The sequence below is a fragment of the Camelus ferus genome, chromosome 12 (assembly GCF_009834535.1).
Source record: "Camelus ferus isolate YT-003-E chromosome 12, BCGSAC_Cfer_1.0, whole genome shotgun sequence".
Taxonomy (NCBI): Eukaryota; Metazoa; Chordata; class Mammalia; order Artiodactyla; family Camelidae; genus Camelus; species Camelus ferus.
The window spans coordinates 12,944,190-12,963,080 of record NC_045707.1 but is presented as its reverse complement, the minus strand read 5'-3'; the positions used below and the strand labels follow the sequence as shown (position 1 = coordinate 12,963,080).

Below are 18,891 nucleotides of genomic sequence, written 5' to 3'. Positions count from 1 at the left end.
TTAACTTACTAATTTTAAAATGACTCAAAATGTATAGCTCTTTTTGACTTAGGTTTTTTTTTTCGTTTCATCTCAAGATGAGCACCTGCTATTTGCATTGCTTTGTGCATAGTAGAGTGAGGGATATAAAAAGGAATGAGGCGATGTTTCTACCCTTGGAGTGCTTTTAGTTTATTTGGTAAAACAAGAATGTGGACAACTAATACTAGCAAAAAAACCAAAACGAAAAACAAAAACAAAAACAAGGGAAGGAGAGGGCGGTTGAATCGGGCTGTTAAACTCTTAGGTAACTGATAACTTTTCATGCGCGATGTTTTGTTAAGTAATAAGTCAGTCATGACATTAAGCTTCAAATCATTATCATGAAATTAAATGATCTTACATCTCTTTACAGCAAGTTTATTTCTGATCGGGAAAGTAGAAGAAGTCTCACCAACAGCCATTTGGAGAAAAAGAAATGTGATGAATATGTAAGTGTCATTATAATAAAGGGTGCTTATTTTTTTAATTGCATAAATTGGGACAGATGTTTTTAATTCATCCAGCCTAGTACCAGAAGCATAGCTGTTTCTTCACCAGGCTGTTCCCCGGAGCCTACGTACTTTCTCCTGAAACCCATTAAAAAAGATAGATAACTAGACCACTAAGAAAGGATTCCTTGAATTTTATTTCCATGTTGGTTCCCGATAGTTCTTTAAAGACTTTGGCGTGATGGTCTTTCTTGAGGACTGTTTTGCTTATTGTGAATGTTTGTCTCTGCTCAGATTCCAGGCACCACCTCCTTAGGCATGTCTGTTTTTAACCTCAGCAATGCCATCATGGGCAGCGGGATTTTGGGACTCGCCTTCGCCCTGGCAAACACCGGGATCCTGCTTTTCCTGTGAGTGTTGACACTGCAGTCCTTTCCATTTTAAAACTGTATTTTCTGTATGTTTCTGTTGCTCCACAGAAGAAATTGGAAATATTTCTAAATAGTTCTTATTATTACTTTTTACATTTGATTAACTTTGCTAAGTTACCAGTACATACTTTTATATTGTTTGTTTGGATGGTTTTCCAAGCAGCACCTGATGTTTGTAAGAAAGTGGAAGGAGAAAATCTTTTTATTCATCAAAAATACCAAAATAAGCATTTGTGAAAAGGATAAAATATTAAAAATCAACTTTTGGGTTTTGTTTTTTTTTTTTTTTTTTTTTGGTTTTTTTGGACTCTTGTCACTTTAAATCTTAGCTAGATAGTGAAAATATCAAGAGGTGTTTAGTTCAAGCAGTCACCACGTTGGTATGTGGATTGCTGTGGGACACGTAGTATATCCAAAGGTGACTGCAAATTTGTTGATAAGACGTGTTCAAGAAGCATAGAAGTTTTCAGTACTTTAAAGATGAAAAATTAGTGTGTACATTCCCTCTGAGATTCAATGAAAAGAAAAGGGGCAATTTTCTTTTGAAGTAAGTTCATCTCAAACTGTTGAAGGAGACATCCTGGCAATGTACAAAGGGCTTAATTTCAGTTGGAACGAGATGAAGACAGATCATAGGATTTATACCAGGGAAATTCCCACCCAGCCCGACTCCCCTCTCAGACTTCAAAGCGGTATCAGTGGTGCTTTGCCTGATGAGGCGAGGAGGAAATTCTCTTCTCCCGGAATCTTGCCTTTCCGCCCCTGACGGCAGTCCTGTTCTTCACTGGGCATGCTCAGTAGTCCTCACTGCCGGATCCACTGTTTTCTTGGAGGCAGTGACTGAAATGGCTACCAGTCCTTCCTGTAGAAAGACTTAGACTGTGATGGAAGTGCATTGCTACCCATTCCATTACTCAGCGATCAGAAATACCCATCCAGGCGGTGCCATATTGGTCCACAGCACTAGGGATTAACATTTCTTTCTTTTGTGTGAGAACCCACTAGGGTGTCCTTCTGAGAATCAGAGCAACTCTGTTTGGACAGTGAATTCAATACATCGTCTTCCTATTGTCAACCAAATCAATAAACCCAACTGTAGCCTCCTCTATTGCCCTAGCTAGATCCTTCTAGGTGGCCTTCCTACTTATGTATATCTTGAACCAAGTGCCAGGTTTGGGGGTAAAATGACAAGAGTTGGGCAAAATATTTCTGTGGTGATTTTTTTTTTTTTGTACGTGTGAAACTCTGACCCTGTGGGGATACCACAGATGGAGATTGTGTAGCCACACTTGTGATTTTCAGTGCATTGACATGAAACACCTGACAGCTGATCCCAACTCCTCTTCTAAATGGCTGTGTGGTCCGGCAAGTTAGTTACTCTGAGCTTCACTTCCCTATTCTTTGAAACAAGGAAATTGCACTAGGAAAATCTCAGAACCCTGCTAACCTCCAAAACCCTATGGGTCTGTGACTATATTCAGTCATTCCAAAGCTGGAAATATGTTCATTTCAGTCATGTGTTTTATGTTGACTTCTTTCTTTTTAGTTATTGTCATATATCAAGTCATTTTAAGTTTATATAGCAGAAGGAGTCAATTCTTTGATGATGGTAACAACTCTTCTAGCTCTAACTTTATACCAGGAACTAGTCTGTTTTAGGCTGAATCCTTACAAGTCTAGGAGGTGGGTACTATTGTTAGTTCCCAGTTTCACAGATAAGGGAACTGAGGCATGGAGGGGAAACTTTTATTTGGGAATCTCTTTGTCACCATCCTGAGAATTCCCTTCACCTCTTCTCCGCTGGATCCCTTGTTCCCTGTATTCCGTTTCTCCCTCTTTCTGGATTTACCTCCTTGCTTTTGTTGCTGAGAAAGATTAAATAGGAATAAAATTTTGATGCCTTCATCTCTGAAAAAAATGTTTTTTACCCTGCCTTCATCTTTGATTGGTAATTTGGATATAAAACTCTATATTGTCAGTAATTTTCCTCCAGAGCTCTGAAGGCATTGCTCCATTGCCTTCTAGCTTTTTCTCTGGTGAGAATGCTTCTGATTCCTGATCTGTTGTATATGGGCAGGGTTTTTGTTTTAATTTTGCTTTTTTCCTGGAAACTTGCCAAATCTCTTTGTTCCCGATGTTCTGTCTCACAGTGATGTGTCTTGCTGTGTGCCTGGTACATCTTTTCTTTTAGAAATTCATGGTCTTCAGTTCTGGGACATTTCTTACATTGTTGTGTTGATGAATTCCTTCCTCCTCTTTCTCTTTTCTCTCTTCCTGGAACTGTTACCAAGATATTGGACCAACTGGACGAGCCCTGTAACTTTGTATTCTTTTCTTTCATTGCTATAATTTTTCACTGTACTTTCTGGGATATGCCATCAGTTTTCCCCAAGTCTTTACTGAATGTGTTTCTGTTATTCTTATTTTTTTATTTACAGGAGCTTTTAAACCTTCTTTGAATGTTTCCTTTTTATATTATTTTGTTTCTGTTTAATGATTTCACTCTTTTCTCTGAGGATTCAAATGGTAGTTTTTCCTCTGTTATGGAAAATTTCAGACATCAAGCAGAGAATGTAAAAGATCCCCAGGCTCCCTTCATCTTGTGACCAGGCTTTTTCAGCCAGCCCCTCACCCAGACTGCCTAGCAGCAAATCCCAGACATCACATTGTTTCATTCATAAATATTTCAGTGTACTTTTCTAGTATAAAAGGACTGTTAAAACACAACCAGAATATGTCTTACCCCGCAAACTGACCACAGCTCCTTAATATCATCAAATATCCAAACAATGTTTACATGGCTCTGATTATCTCATTTTTTAAAAAACAACTGAACTGGGCAGAAACACAGAAAAAGATTTCCTAAAAAACAACTGGATTGTTCAAATCAATCCTCAAATGAAGTCAGTATAGGGCAGTTGGTTGATATGCAGTTTAAGTCCCTTTTACTCTGTAGGTTCCCTCATTTCTTTCTCTTATTTTCAGTGCAATTTGTATGTTGAAGGAACTGGGGCCATTTGTCCCAGACAGTTTCCCATAATCTGATTTCTGCTGATTGCACCCCCGTGGTGCAAGCTGATTTTTCTGTTTGTTTTGGACTCTTTCATTGTAAAGTCTTTCCTCAGATGTCAGGTGGTCCCTCTGTGCCTGCTGTATTCAAGAACTGTGCGGGGTGAAGGGGCACAAGGCTGATCTGAGCCCGGTGCGTGTGAGTGGGGCTTGTTGGAAATGGCTTCACTAGACGCGCTGTCAGTGGCCCTTCCCTTGGGGAACCAGCGGTGTCCGTTTCTCCTTGGCCGTTCAGGTCACCCAGAGAGGCTCTTCGGGTCACCTGCCTGTAGGGTCTGGGCATTGCTGCTGCCTTTTGGGGACCAGGTTGGGGAAAAGGGTTGGGGTGAATAACCCCAGATTTCAGTACGGTACACCTGCCCCGACAAGTTGTGCGGAGTCCCTCACCCAGAGACCTCTATTTTAGTTTCCAGAGAATAGCTTTTCTGTACATTTAAGTCTCTTTTGCTAGGATGGGAGCTTTCCAGAGTAGGTTCCTGATCTGGAGAATTGAGCTATTTCTTGAAAGAAGTTCAGCAGAGCTTCTTTATTTCCCCTGCCCCCTCCACTGTTCCCCACTTCCAGTCGTGCCATCAGGGCCTCTGGGGAGTCCTGTGGTGTAAATTGGATTGGTCTTGGCTGTCTTGCTGCCAATTTAAGGTGCAGCTCCCTCTCCTTTCCAGCTTCTGACATTTTCTTATTTTCTCTCCTCTCATGTTATTATTCTAGCCGTTTAATGCCTTAAAAAAAAAAAATCTCTTTACTGGATTATCGGAGCCAGGGGAGCAGGAGTAAGTTCTAGTGTTCCATCTAGCACTCCTGGAATTTGGTTTATTTTTAATTATACTGGTTCTGGGATACTTGATCTCGTATCTCCTGGCTCATCAGTTTCCGACTGAAGCAAAGAATTGGGTAAACTTGACTTTTAGAGTTGCAGGGAGGTTTCCCCAGGATAAAACTATCCTAGAGTGTTTGGTTCTTTGTAAGACGCAGGAATAGCAAGCCGAACACACCAGATCTTCAGGTTAAAAAGCTCACAGAGGTGGTTGTATAGAGAGACCCAGACTTAGGAGTTTTTCACACAGTGTGGAACTCACTCTCCTACTCAGAACAAGGGCTCGCTCTGTGTGGTAAAGCCAGCTGCTTGCACAGCTGCTCGAAGCCAAGAAGCAGTTGGCAGGAGGGAGCCATTTCGTCTGGTACAGGGCCCTGTTCCAGACTCATATTGGCCAACATGGACAAGGAGTCCAAGCCTGGCCAGGCTTCTTTAGAAAAGCAGCTGGGAAGGCTCCGCCGTGTCTCCCCGAGGCTGGGTGCCGAGCTCTTCCCTGCGGTCATCTGGAAACTTGCTGGCGGGATTTCTTTTTCTTGGATGGGTTTGGGGCTCATGTTCTGGACCAAACCATAATGGCTGTCATTCCTGTTTAACACATACCTGATTCGGTTAGATTCCTTGAATTCTGCCCTATTTATTGTAGGGATGCTCTTAGGTTTTATGTCATCCTACATTCAGAGGAACAGGAAGTATGGTCATGGGCGTCTCAGTTTACAGTTGTTCTGTTGGAAATGAAATGGGGCTGTTCTCCGAACAGCAGTTTGGGGATGTGCTGGGGCACAAGGCGCTCGGGGTAAAATGCACCTGTTGAACTGAGTTTTCCTAACAGTGAGACCCGAGGAAAAGGCAGTGGATACTGAAAAAATCTCCCAGTGTGTCTCCCTTTCCTAGCCCCACTCTTTTTACACAGCTTTCCCGTAACTCCATCATAGCAAAAGAATACATTAAGAGTAAATATTAGCGTGGAAGAATGGTGGTTTTTATATTGCTTGTTATTTCACATGACCATCTCCCCGACCTCTGCCCAAAACAGGAAAGTTACATTTTCTAAGGATTTCTGTTACGGGCATACATTTAATGGAAAATGACTCTCTAAAGAACGTGTCATCTTCTCGCAGTGCTAGGTAAATGAGAGGTATATTACCCTACATAGAATCAAAGTAGTAAGTGCGTTACAGTTTTCTGTAATGTCTTGGCATGTGTTATTATTACATATTATTATTATTTTAGTCATGTAACCTTCAAGTTTAAAACCATGAAAAAGGAGAATTAATTCATGACGCTTCTGGGAGCTCAGAGAGAGATCATCGTTTATCATGAACACTGAGTTTGTAAACAATCTGTTTAAAATGGTTTAAGTTTTATTTTGGTTGATTATAATTCCAGGCTTTTTAGGGAGTGTTTTCCATTTTCTGTCTCACCTGGGTAGTGGTTGTGAGACTAAAAAAGATAATGTATCTAAAAGCGTACTTTGAAAGTGGCATGCAAAAAGACATTTACTAGTTAGCACCAATCCTATGGGGTGCTTGCTATGAGAAGTTAATGAGTGAGTGTGTGTGTGGTGTGTGTGTGTGAGTGTGTGTGTGTGAGAGAGAGATGGAGAAGGTACCAGTAGTGCCTGGTCCTTAGTCACTGTTTAACAAAGTTAAAGTACTAATTAGATAGTTACTAAATAATGGTTAACATTTAATTTGTTAACCATCAAAGTATAACTTGGACAGTTACTAAATAATGTTCAAGTATTAATTCCGTGGTTACTAAATGGTGGTTAACATTTATTAAAATGTAACTATACACAGCATATTATCTCATCTAATCCCCACCAGCACCACTGGTGTTGTAAAATATTAGCCCCATTTTACAGATGAAGTAACTGAGTCTTAGTAACGACTTAGAAAGTAGGGGAGCCAGGGTTCCATCCAGGATTTCTAGACTCTAGAAGCTGAGTGATCTAAAACACTTACCCTGCCTTTTAGTGATGCCTTCAGAGGCCAAACTTGCATTATTAACGTATATCATGAGAGAAATGTTATTCTTATCAGTGGATACTTGCAAGTTAATACTTTAGCTCTTTAAAATCACCTTTCAAATCAGTCAGTATTCCTCAATTATGCTACTACTCTTTCCACCAAGAACCATCACCTTTATTGTAATGAAAAGACTTTTCTGTAATATCAACTGTACCGAATTTTATATCGGGGGTGGTCAAGTTCCTGGTCACAGCAAATACAATATAACGCATATTGTAAAACCAGTAAACCTTCTAAGCTGCTTCATATTTGTCACATCTGTGCCTGACTTTGCCGCATGTGCTGTTTAAGATTTCCCACTGCCCTTGAACTTAATTCCTTTCAAGGATTTAACTAAACTTTTTGTAATTAAGAAATAAAAACCAAGTAGGGGTCGGGTGTAGCTCAGTGGTAGAGTGTGCGCCTGGCAAGCAGAGGTCCTGGGTTCAATCCCCAGGACCTCCATTAAATAAATAAATAAAATCTAGTCCCTCCCTCCACCCCCATACAGTGCTGTATGTCAGTTCTATCCCAATAAAACTGGAAGGAAAAACTTTTTTTTTTTTAAAAGAATTAAAAACTAAGTCATAGCAAAGTCAAGTAATACCAAGGCCGTTATTAGGGAAATGGTTAAGTAACCACAGAAGTTGCATAAAATAGAATTTTAGACAATTTAAAAGAGTAAAATAGTTTTATATGTACTGGTGTACGGGAAACATCCCCAGGAATATTACTACGGAAGAACAGACTGAGTACTGGGTGGAAACGAGCACAGGGGGAGGTTGTGCACATGTGCACGTATTGCACAGGCTGTTTGGGGAAGGCACACAAGAAAATTGTTGCCAGTGGCCACTTCTGGAGAGTGACACAGGATCTGGGGGTGGGGTGGGAGTGGACACTTCATACTCTTTAAAGTATCTTTTTTACCATGTGCATTCAGGGGAAGAAACTAGTGGATAAAATTGGTTTTTTATTTTTTGGTTTTTTTGCGAACTTAAAACCACTGCAATAAGACTTTTTCCTTTTTCTCCAGAAAACATGAGAAAAAAAATATTTTTGGTGTCGCTATTTAGACCACAAGAACTAGAATGAGTGATGGATGCAGTGCCACCTGTTCCAAACTGGATTTTCACTTCATCTCCCTTCAGATTGCCTCTGCGTCAGCCTCCTCTCCCCACTCTTTTCTGCAGGGGCCACCTGCACCGTGCTGGCTCCTTGGCCTTTCCACACACCTCCCCACCATGCCTTCCCTGTGCTTCTGAATCCTGGTGGTCCCGGAAGACCCAGGTCAGATGCCATCTCCAGAAACATTTCTCCCATCCTCCGGCGTGGAAGGGAGATCTCCCTTCTCTTTTCAGTGTCATCTTTATCGTTCTAATAAAAGCAGTCCTTCCGTCATTTAGGCGTATATTTTCCGTTCCCTACCCTACAAGGGCAGGATTTAAGTCTAAATCTTCCTTGTGCCCTATCTCCACAAATATAGATCAGTGCTTGCATATAGCTCATTCTCAGTTGTTCCCCCGAAATGAATGAATAAATATGTGAAAATTAGCCATAGTCTTACATATTCTTACAAGGCTTTAGGGCAAACTGTGGCTCTTATAATTTTGCAGACTTATCTAAGGGAAACAAGTCAGCCGTGAGGTTTGGTTCACCCTCAAATTTTAAATAGGCTGTGAAGATGTAATGAAAATTATCAAGTTAGCGAGGGGCTCACTACCCATTGGTTACTTTCCTGGGAGTGCCTCCTTCATTTGGAAATTCAGAACTGTTGGAGACTGTTAGGAAATTCTGTACAAGGTCAGCATCACTTTGTTAAAAAGGGCACTTGTTGTTCAATTGTTCTTAGCAAAAAGGACAGAAGTTGTCATTGTCAGTTTACAGCAATTACCTTCACTTTGTGGAGGACTGTTTGCTCCAGTTGTAGGTGAAGTCATCTCTCTCTCTCTGTCTTTTTACCTTTGTGGACCATTTATCATTTTTCCACCGAAAAGATGCAGCATTGTAGTGTCGATAATTACAGTGTTTACAAACAAGTCAGTAAAAAGCCATGCCAGTTAAGGGTGAATCTAAAAAATGAGGAACTCTGTAAACCAAGATCAGACCTCAGACCACCAGGTGCCTTCTCTCTATATTCAGTGTTTTACAGCTGAGCCTACAAAAGGAGTAGACAGAAATGGAATTATAGCAACAGACCCATCAACACACTGCCTGAATTCCGGTTCATGTACTATAGGTATTTGATCATTACTATCATGTCACCAGATGTCACAAAAATGGGCTTCTCCTTCTGTCAGGAGGGTCACAGTCTTCAAGAACTGCCTCAGCATAGCTCTCTGGGGTCTCTAAACCTTTTTCAGCAAATTCTACCAAGTTGGAATGAGATCGCAGTGTACCTTTGCAAATACCCTGCGTGTTCTGGAACTGTCACTGCTTTATTACTTTATATATATATTCCAGAAAGTTTGAATCACACCCACTCGGATGATAATTTTGCTCTTAGTGATAACAAAGATGGTCTGTGTGATATTTATCCAGTCATTCCTGGTAAATGTTAAGTCGTCTTCTCTGTGAGCTCCCAAGCCGGCAGTTCTTTGCCTCCTAAGGAAAGACCAAATTGGATTTTGTGATATCCAAACGGGGCAATGAAGAGGAAGTCAGTAGGGAACGCTGCTCTTCCGATGGTCCTTGGAGGTCGCTGGGGAGAGGCACACTCATCTTCCATCTCTTCAATCAGTTACTTGTTTTCAGAATTCTTTGAGTTACAGTCACCGTTCCTTAGAAATGATTTGAAGAGCGAATTGTTGTCCCTCAGCTGGCAGCAAAGCTCACTGGCATCAGAGTCTCTTGTTTGGGAATCATAATAGTGGCAGGGGAGGACGGGACAGTCGGCCTTGCCAGCATTGGGAGTGCATGTAGAAAGGACAGCGGCGGTGCCACTGAACTCCATTGAAATTCATTGGCTTGAGAAGCTTTTCAGAAATGGGGAAATAGGAGAGTGGTCCGGGTGGTGCTAAAACCGACTGCCTGTTTTGTAAACAGAAAGAGTTGGCAAGTGTGGCAGAGGAGTCCCACCCACTGTTTTTAAGAGTTGAAGAGTTACGCTTAGCTGATGACTCATCTGCGATGTGCCTGATTAGGGGTTCCAAGAAGTCGAGTAGTGCACTTCCCAGAGAAGTAGGAGTGTGTGTGTGTGTGTGTGTGTGTACGAAGTCCTGCCTGTGCTGTTGCATCTGATGCTACCCAAGGACAACAACATGACCTCCGTTTTAGAGCACTGTGTTTTCCTTAGCCTGCAAGAGGCAACCTAACTGAACTGTCTAAGGTTTTAACAGTGCTGTCCACGGCAGTATTGCATAGAACGCCTGTCCTCTTTGCTCTTCTGGGCTACAGCAGGGCCGATGTGGATCAGCACAGCAGGTCCGTATAGCCCAGAAACTTGGGGTTTCAAGATTAGCTTGAACTTTTATTACTCACAGAGTAATGGTTGGTTTTGTAGATTGGAAAACTGCCCGTGTGTGAGCCAGTTAGTTTTGCTTTGTTCTGTGGCCACGGGCTTCACCTTACATCAGTTACATGGTATCAGTGGTCTACATCCATATCAGGGTCTGCAAATTACAGCCTACGGACCCAAGCCACCTGTGGCTTCTGTTTGTATAGCTTGCTAGCTGAGAATGGCTTCTACTTTTTTGAAGGGTTAAAACGTATACACTGTTCCATGGAATCTTTATGACAACCCTGTTTATCATCCCCGTTTTACAGATAAAGAAACTGAGATTCACAGAGGCTAAGTACCTTGCCCAGGATGACACCAGTTGGCGGTGGGATGGAGGGCAACAATGATATCTCCCTCTTAACTCTCCCATCGCTCCTTAAATGTGTGTTGTTACCATGGAAACGGAGTTGGACTATGTGAATGGAGCCCATAATCCATCATTCCTACTGGAAGGAGAGTCCAAAATACCCACCATGTCAGGCACACTCCTTTATTTAATGGTTACGTGAAACTCTTCACTTGGGAGTTCCATCTTTAGAGTATGATAAAGGGGGCATCGTTTTGGAAGGTAACAATGTAGGTTTGAGGAGAAGGGAAACCAGTTATCCTTGTGGAATGGAAGAAGAGGAAGACGGCCATGTCTAAGAGTTATAAATGGCACGCCCACAAAACCCACAGCCCTCTACCAACGACTGTAGGCAAAAACAGGAAGTGGGGGTGACACATGACTTGCCTTCACACTCGTGCATCTTCCTTATTTAACTCAGACTTCCTCCCAGCTTTCTTAACTTCGCAAAGCATCAGCTAGACTGAGGCATTCGATTTCTATCTGCGGGCCTCTTTTGAACACTTCTTTCTCTTTAGGATTATAGTAGACGTTACTTGATTTGGTCATCAGCGATGCGTAATTCTTTTTTAAGACAAAACAAAACACCTAACCAACAGTGAGAAGCTTTGCACCAAAGAAGTTAGATTGACCTACTAGGAAAGAAAGGGAATTGTACAAATCAATGGTCCCCACCTGTTCCCTGCCCAGCCTTTAAAAACCACCCCTTTCATTCTCGAGTTCAGTTTATAAGTATTATGAAGAATCGCATGCTACCAGATCCTGGGGTGCTGGTCCTCTGACCCCCCAAAATGTTAAAGTGTAATCAGGATTTAGGGACTAGGAAGTCCACTTTGGGGCTGAATGATTATATGTTTCTGCTCCTTTCCATAAGCACGTCATGAGCTCCTTAAATGAAATAGGGACTATATGAATAAACAAATACAATCCCCCACCAAAAAAGGGCTTGGAATAATAATACTATCATTTGAAAGGCTTCTTATATTTTTTATTTTAATACTATTCTTGTAAAGATAAGATAATCATTAAAGATGATTCTGAAGACGCACAAAATAAATATAAAGAAATCACCCAAAGCCGTACTGTTAAAAACAAGCTCTGTTAACATTTTGATGAATTTTACTCTTTAAGTTTTTTGGGTCCTGCTTTTTGTACTATCTTTCTTCTGTGAACATTTGACTTTGGCAGACAAGAGAGCATGGTGGGTAAGGCCCTTGGATGGGTAAGGAGGCAGGCTTACCAGGGTTTGAGGGCTCCGATGATGCTAGCTTTGTGACTTTGGACAAAATACTCAACCTTCTCTGAACTTCAGTTTCCTTATCTGTAAAGTAGGTGGTAATACTGCTTACTACTCATACGGGACGTGTTGTAGAAAGTGCTTAGTGTGGGCCTGATACAGTGAATGCCCCTAAATTTATTATTAGTAGTGCTCAACCATTTTATTAATTATATTGAATTCTCATTAGAGTAAATTAAAGCTCTCGGAAGTACATTTGCATGTAAAAGATAATTTTGAATTTGTCGAAGTATTTACCATTTTCACAGGAGTTAGAGACCCAGAACAACTTGTCCCTCTCTCCTAATTTTTGGACGTGTCTTCTTCCATCTACGGTCTCGTTAAATGAACTTCCTCTGTGTTTCCTTTCCTGTGCACTTAAGCCTCTCCCGCTGGCATTGCCTTCCTGGTCCAGGAGCCACATTGCACCACCAGCTCCGCGCGTCCCCTCCAGACCCCCTGCTTCTGACCACACGTCCTCTCCTTCCCTCCAAGGCTCCCACCGTGGAGACTCACACTGTGCCTGTCCTTGCATGTCACTGAGGACCTCTGGGCTGTGCTTTCCTTCCCTGTCCAGCCTAGAGGTCACGATCCTTCACTTAAACCCCTCCTTTTCCCGCACCTGAGATGCCCTTTCTCCACTGGCACTCCGTCGCACGAGCCGGGAAAAGCCCTGAATCTCAGCTCTCACCAAGCAGATGGAAAACACTTCAGACCCATCCTCAGTGGGTCCGCCAGCGCTTCCTTCATCCCCAGCTGGCCCTCTCCTCTCTTCAGCAGTCCTTTATACTCTTGGTTCACTTCATTGATTTCTCTTAGGAAGAGTTGGGGATGGGATAGAAGGGGGTGGGTAGTTAGTGGAGATATGAGATGAATCACAAAGTTGGGGAGGAGCGTGTAGGGGGTGGAGACAGCCTGGAAATGTAGGAGGCGGGGGGAGGCCAGCACCACGGGGGAGGGACTGGAGTAGGATGATTGGCCAGAAAACAGAATGTTTCCCCCAGTTTGTCCAATTCCCTTGTCCTGGAGTTTTAAATTTCCTTGTCAATATTCTACCTCGACCAGCATCTCTGTCTGTGAGTTTGGGAGTGAGGGGCTGTGGCTGGTGGGAGATGATGTTAGATAGAAGCCAAACCAGTAATGAAGACCGCTTTTTATCCAGCAGGGGAGTTTTTATGTGGACTGTTCTAATCGTGAGGATGGTCAAGCTTTATGCTTTTAACCAGGTGTAGAAGAGGAAGGCGAATACAGTGTGGTGAGCCTCAGGTCCCTTTTGGAAGGAGAGACATAGCAGTGGGGGGGAGGGTGTGGAGTTGAAAGTAATTTAAAAATATATATCCTGGTGAAGGAAGTCATGCCCTAATGCCCTAGGAAGTCGACCAAAGGAAGCTGACGGGACTCACTTTCCCACTGAGACCTGGGCTGGGGCCGAGGAATGGTCATGGCTCAGCTGTAAGTGCTTCGCCGCAGTTCAGTCTCACCTGGCGCGGGGCGGCGGGGGTCCTTGTCACAGATAATCACACTGAGGGCAGCGGGGGTCCCTGCCACAGGTAATTGCGCGGAGGGCGGCGGGGGTCCCTGCCACAGGTAATCGCGCTTAACCCTGCCTGGGACCCCACCTGCAGATGGTGTGGTGGCGCCAGTTCAGCGGTCGGTCGTGAGAAGCAGAGACACTCAGATGAATGTTTTTAAGACAGACATTTAGATGTTCATTGTTTAAGGCAGGAGTCAACGTTTTCTTGCAACAAATAGAGTAAGAAATATCTAGGAGTGTTTAAGAAGTAGTGGAGTTTTATCAGAGGACTGGAAATGGGCAAATTTCATCCTGGCTTTCAAAAATGATAAAAAGTAGGTCCCAAGCGATGTTCTAGAGCAAATGATCAAATAGCTTATTTATGTGCAATTACTGCAGAAGATACGGCTCTGTGGGGGCAAATAAGGTTTTTCCTAAATAGTCATGCTAAACTAACTTTATCTTCTGAGATAAGAGTGTGAACTGATAAGTCACAGGACTGGCCTGGGCAGAGTGTACCTTGATTTTAGCAAGATATTTGGCAGAATCTCACATGACTCAGGAATGAGATTCTAATATTTGTAAATTCACTCCTTCTTAATTAAGAGTCTGCTCCGTGCTGTTTGGTATTGTATGTAAGTAGGGAAATAGGACAGGCTAGGACTGTGAACGAAACCATCATGACCTGTCCTACAGTCTGGGGAAGGAGAAACATAACCAAGCAATAAAATAAAACATTTCCTCTGGCTGCTGGATCAGAGGGGGCAAGAAAAGGTAGACAGGCGGAGACTATCACAGTTGCCCAGAAATTAAAGGTGGTAGAGCCTCGGATTAGAGTAGTGGCCGTGGAGATGGCGAAAAGAAGCATATAGATTTGGGATCTATTTTGGAGGCAGTGAGAATAAAATTCGATATGAAGGATGAGAGAGTGGATGAGAGGTCAAGGATGACTTCCAGGTGTCTGGCTGGAGTAGCTGACTGGATGATGGGCCATTTTCCACATGGTCTTGTTCCATTTAGAGTTAGATGTGGATGAAGGTAGACAAGTTAAGGGAGCTGGATGGGGTAGGTGGTACATAAGTCAAAAGGATCAACAATTTTAAAAGATATCACAAGAGAAAAGGCAATGGAAGTAAGTGCAGAGCCTTGCACTTGACTTAAAAAAAAAAAGTACACAGGACAGAACCCGGAAGATTGGCCCAATAACCACTCCCAGAACCTCAATAACAATGCAAAGTGTGACATGCTTCCATACAAATGAAAACCAAACCAGGCTGCCTTAAAAGAAGCAGGATGTCCAACTCAAATTAGTCATCTCGCTGTGCTTTGCACTGTTTGGATCCCAACTAATGTGAGAGCATTGTGCTCTCCTTGGCACACAGCTGTTAGAAAGGATGACTGAGAGACTGGACCACGACTGAGATGTAAACAGCCTGAACACACCGTCACAGGATGAACAGCAGAAAGTCCTGGAGATGTCTGAGTCAAAGAGCACAGTCTTAAAATGAGCACCATCAGATGGACTTCGAGGTGGAAGAGGGGTTTAGATTTCACATAGATTCATGTAGGTCCAGAGGGTGAAATAAGAACCCAGGATAGAAATAGCAGCAGTAGTTTCAGCTCTGCCTCAGTTCCAGTGCACAGCACTTTCCAGAAACAGGACGGGCTGCATGTGTGTCCCCTGTCAGAAGACACTTTGCAGACCTGATGTTTGTTGGCACAAGGTTGTGTTGGCACTGTCCCCGGTGAAAAGCTGGACAGGGTAGTCTCTAAAGGTCTCCCCCACATCCAGGAGCCTAGAATTCTGTTTCCTAACAAGCCTCTTTCTTCTCACGGGGCCCGAAATTTACCAGGATTTCCCTGCACCACATTTCTTCAAAGTGTCTCTGACACGAGGGTCCTCAAAATCCCTGACCGCATTCTTCACAAGACTACCTCTCCTGCTGCTGCTCCCCCAGGGCCCTGTTCTCTGTTCCCTGTTATCTGTTCTAGACCCCCTTCTCTTCAAGGCAGAACATAAGTCTGAAATATCAATACCTTGACAATTCAGTTGCCTCATGCTGAGGTTTGGTTCCCATTGAAATGTGCCTTTTCCAGCAAGCACCTTATGCCCCAGCCACCTTCAAACTTGTGGTCAATGGTTAGTGATGTGAAAACTTACATGATACCCAGATGAAATGAAAACATGAGTCGCTTCTCTACAAACTACCGTATGCAAAATAGATAAACAAAACGGTCTGACTGTGTACCACAGGGAACTGTATTCAATAGCTTGTAATAACCTATAATGAAAATGCAGAAAAAGAATATATATGTATGTATAACTGAATCTCTGTGCTGGACACCGGAAACTACCACGACATTGTAAATCAACTAGACTGCAATTAAAAAAATTTTTCTTTTTTTAAAGAATCACTTCTGTTCCTCTTAGCACAGGAAAACAAACTCTGTATACGAATATCTAATTGGACAAATCGGGTCACAATCATGCTCAAAATAGAAGAAATTTTCTAATAAGTCATTACATTCTCTAGTCATTCCTCCAGCTTCAAGTGGATCCTCTTAAACTATTCCAGCATTTATTATAACCAATTGGATAACTTATTGCTTCTTTCCAAAAAATCTAAATAGAGAGATGAACTTTTCTGAATTTTAATCCTATTAGAGCTAGAATCTGTTACAGGTTAAAAAGCAGTCTGAGAATTTTACATTCAGAGTTTGCTTCTTAGTGACCTGATAGAAAAATACCATTGTTTTCAGTCTTGGAAGGGAGGGTCCATATGTTGGGAGGGATGGAGAAAAGCCTCTTCAGGGGTTGACTGTCAGACTCAACGGGTCCTTTGGTTGGGGGTACAGCGTGAGGTCTCCCTGACATGGAAGCAAAGGGCTTGTCATCACCATGGGAGGATCATTCTGTTAAGTCTGGGGCAGAAGATAGGTGAGCCTCCCTGCTAAATTCTTCTCTGATAAACACTTTTCTCCCACTTGGAAAAGAAAATGAGGTGCTGTGAGTTTATGAAGAAATCTTTTCCCTTTTGCTGAGGGCCACGGGCCAGCGGGGCATCTTCTACAAAGAAATCCAACCCAGCAAAGCGGGTGAGAGGCAGCCACATTCAGAGACATGCAGTCCCCGGGGCTCCGAGCTGGGGGAACAGATGCTCCTTAGAATGTTTCTTTTGCAAGAAGTACCCCGTTCTCCCAGGCTTAGGGCCTTTGGTTAACCTGTAGGCGGATGTTAGTAATTCTTCCTTCTGCAAGTTTTGAAAAGTCACACTCTTTACTCATTAGCCTGGGGCCCTGTGGTAACACGGCCTCTCCTCCCCAGATCAGTCCCAGGAGAACCGATTCAACAGGGGACATGGTCACTGCGGAGCAGCACGTGGTTCACCCTACAGATTGCTTCCGTTCTGTCCCCAGTTGGGACGCCCAGGCTCTTCTGTGCCACACAGAAATACCCTCTGGCCTGTCCCATGCACGTGTAGAAGTTGCCCCGTAGGGTTCTTAGTCAACCTGAGTGAAGCCCTAGTGACACTCCAGGCTTGCTGCTTCAACATAAATACTTTACGTCTTACGAGATGAAAGAAGAATCATACCACACTTGTGTCCTGTACCTCGTTCTCTGGCAGAGCACATCAAATCATGTTCCGTTACGTATCTCAAAACTCCTGGGTGGGTTAAGCACCGCTTGCCCTCAGTGTTTCATGTCCCTCTACCAGAAGAGACAATAAGGGACTTATCCTCTTACTCATCCTCCTACTCGGGGTTCAGTTGATATATAACTGAGTACACTTCCTTACAGTCATATCTTAACCCCAGTTCCCCTTTATTAGCTGGTCAGTGGGACCTGCACCCCAGGCGTTAGGTTTTCTGTTCTTTCTCCCAGTGTTTGTTGTACCCCTGCCCAGCTCCGTCCCTCTTTTATGTTTCTCTGGCCAATCTTGGGCGGTGCATCTGCTCTGCAGTCAGTCATTCTGTGCTCCCTTGTTCCTCTCCCCTTAGTTACCTTGCACTTAGGACAAATAAAATGAGAAACCAAATGCCGTGAGGCAGGAGGAAGTGGAAGAAGCTATCTTTCCCCCTGGGGGTGGGGAAGGCACGGAGGAGGGGACCTCTGAGCAGTGGTTCCACAGGTGTGCGGGGCCGGGGGAGGGCTGGGAAGGAGCCCAAGCCAAGAGCATTGCACCGGGTGCCGAGCATCATTCAACAGCACTTGCGGGGGGGGGGAAATAATTGCCTTCATAACTCCAGCACGCGCTCTGTGGCAGGAATGCATTGTTCTCGGGCTGTGTTTCCCTGCATCAGGAAATGAGCGGTTTCATCTTGGGGACCAGAACCTTTTTTCTCTTTGTAATCAATAGGCTTTAGTTTTCAATGATTATGTCTGTTTTAACCAAATGATTCAGAAATAATCTGTGTCATCTCCCACATCGTTTTGACTGTACTTTTTCTTGAGAAAAGTTTGATAATGAGCCAGATGTACAAAAACCAAAACAGGAGTTTGTCATTCGAAAAGGTCTTTTCGTTCGTTAGGCTTGATTGTCACAATTTTCCCGTCAGTTAAAAGCGGTGCTTATTCTTTTAAGAGGAACCAAGTGCAAAAAATAAAAAAAAAAAAAAAGTGAATTATCTCAGGGGTCCAATGTGTAGATTCAAACGTAGCCAGAGTAATTAGATGAAAAGAACCCTAGACACCATGTGGCTTTACGTGCTAGGTGAGGAGTCTAGGGGTGGGAGAAATTGGGTAAGTGCCCCAAGTCACATGGCCACTGACCTGAGGGTCACTGCAAGCCTTTCCCTCAGCACCCCACCCCCATTCTTGAACTTTCTCATTCAGTTGTAACAGAAAGTACACCGTAGACTACAAAAGCTTTCTTCGGTAAAGTTGTTTTAAAGTAACCTCAACTGAAATGATCCCAGAGAGCTTAGAATTATATTAAGGACTTGAATTCCCGGAGTTACATTCTAATGGGCAGTTCGTTACTTGGTAGAAGGTCTTTATTGAGGATTTTAAGGAGGATGTGACTCACGGGTTCCAATATTTGGATACTCTCAATGAACAGGATCAACCACGTCACATGTAAATAAGCCTTTGCCCCTCTGCAGGGTGAGGTCAGAGTCTGTGTTCTTTATAGGTGTCACAAGCCTTATTTTCTTTGCTTTAGGGTACTTCTGACTTCAGTAACGCTGCTGTCTATATATTCAATCAACCTTCTGTTGATCTGTTCAAAGGAAACAGGTAAGCTGTGGGAGCACGTCTCATTTTGCAAAGCCGGGGTAAATGCCTCTCGTGGTGATGTTGTGAACAAAGGATCCTCTCTCCCTGTTCAGCCACTTGGTTATTAAAGAAAACAAGTACTTTGACCTGTGGTCGCTGGAAGACCTGCAGCGGTGTTTACCTAGAGAAGTGACTACAGCAGCACAGAAATTGAATTATGATCAGTGAGCAAATCACGTTGTCATTTAAAGA

The 18,891-nt window shown here is 43.1% G+C and overlaps 1 protein-coding gene across 1 annotated transcript in view; it reads left to right on the top strand.

Moving 5' to 3' along the window:
• The window catches only part of SLC38A1 (solute carrier family 38 member 1), a 65,342-nt gene that overhangs the window by 24,268 nt on the left and 22,183 nt on the right, over window positions 1–18,891 (top strand). The window contains exons 4-6 of the mRNA XM_032492668.1: window positions 395–470; window positions 765–880; window positions 18,587–18,660. Coding sequence (XP_032348559.1) covers window positions 395–470; window positions 765–880; window positions 18,587–18,660 — 266 coding nt within the window. The remainder of the gene's footprint in view (window positions 1–394; window positions 471–764; window positions 881–18,586; window positions 18,661–18,891) is intronic.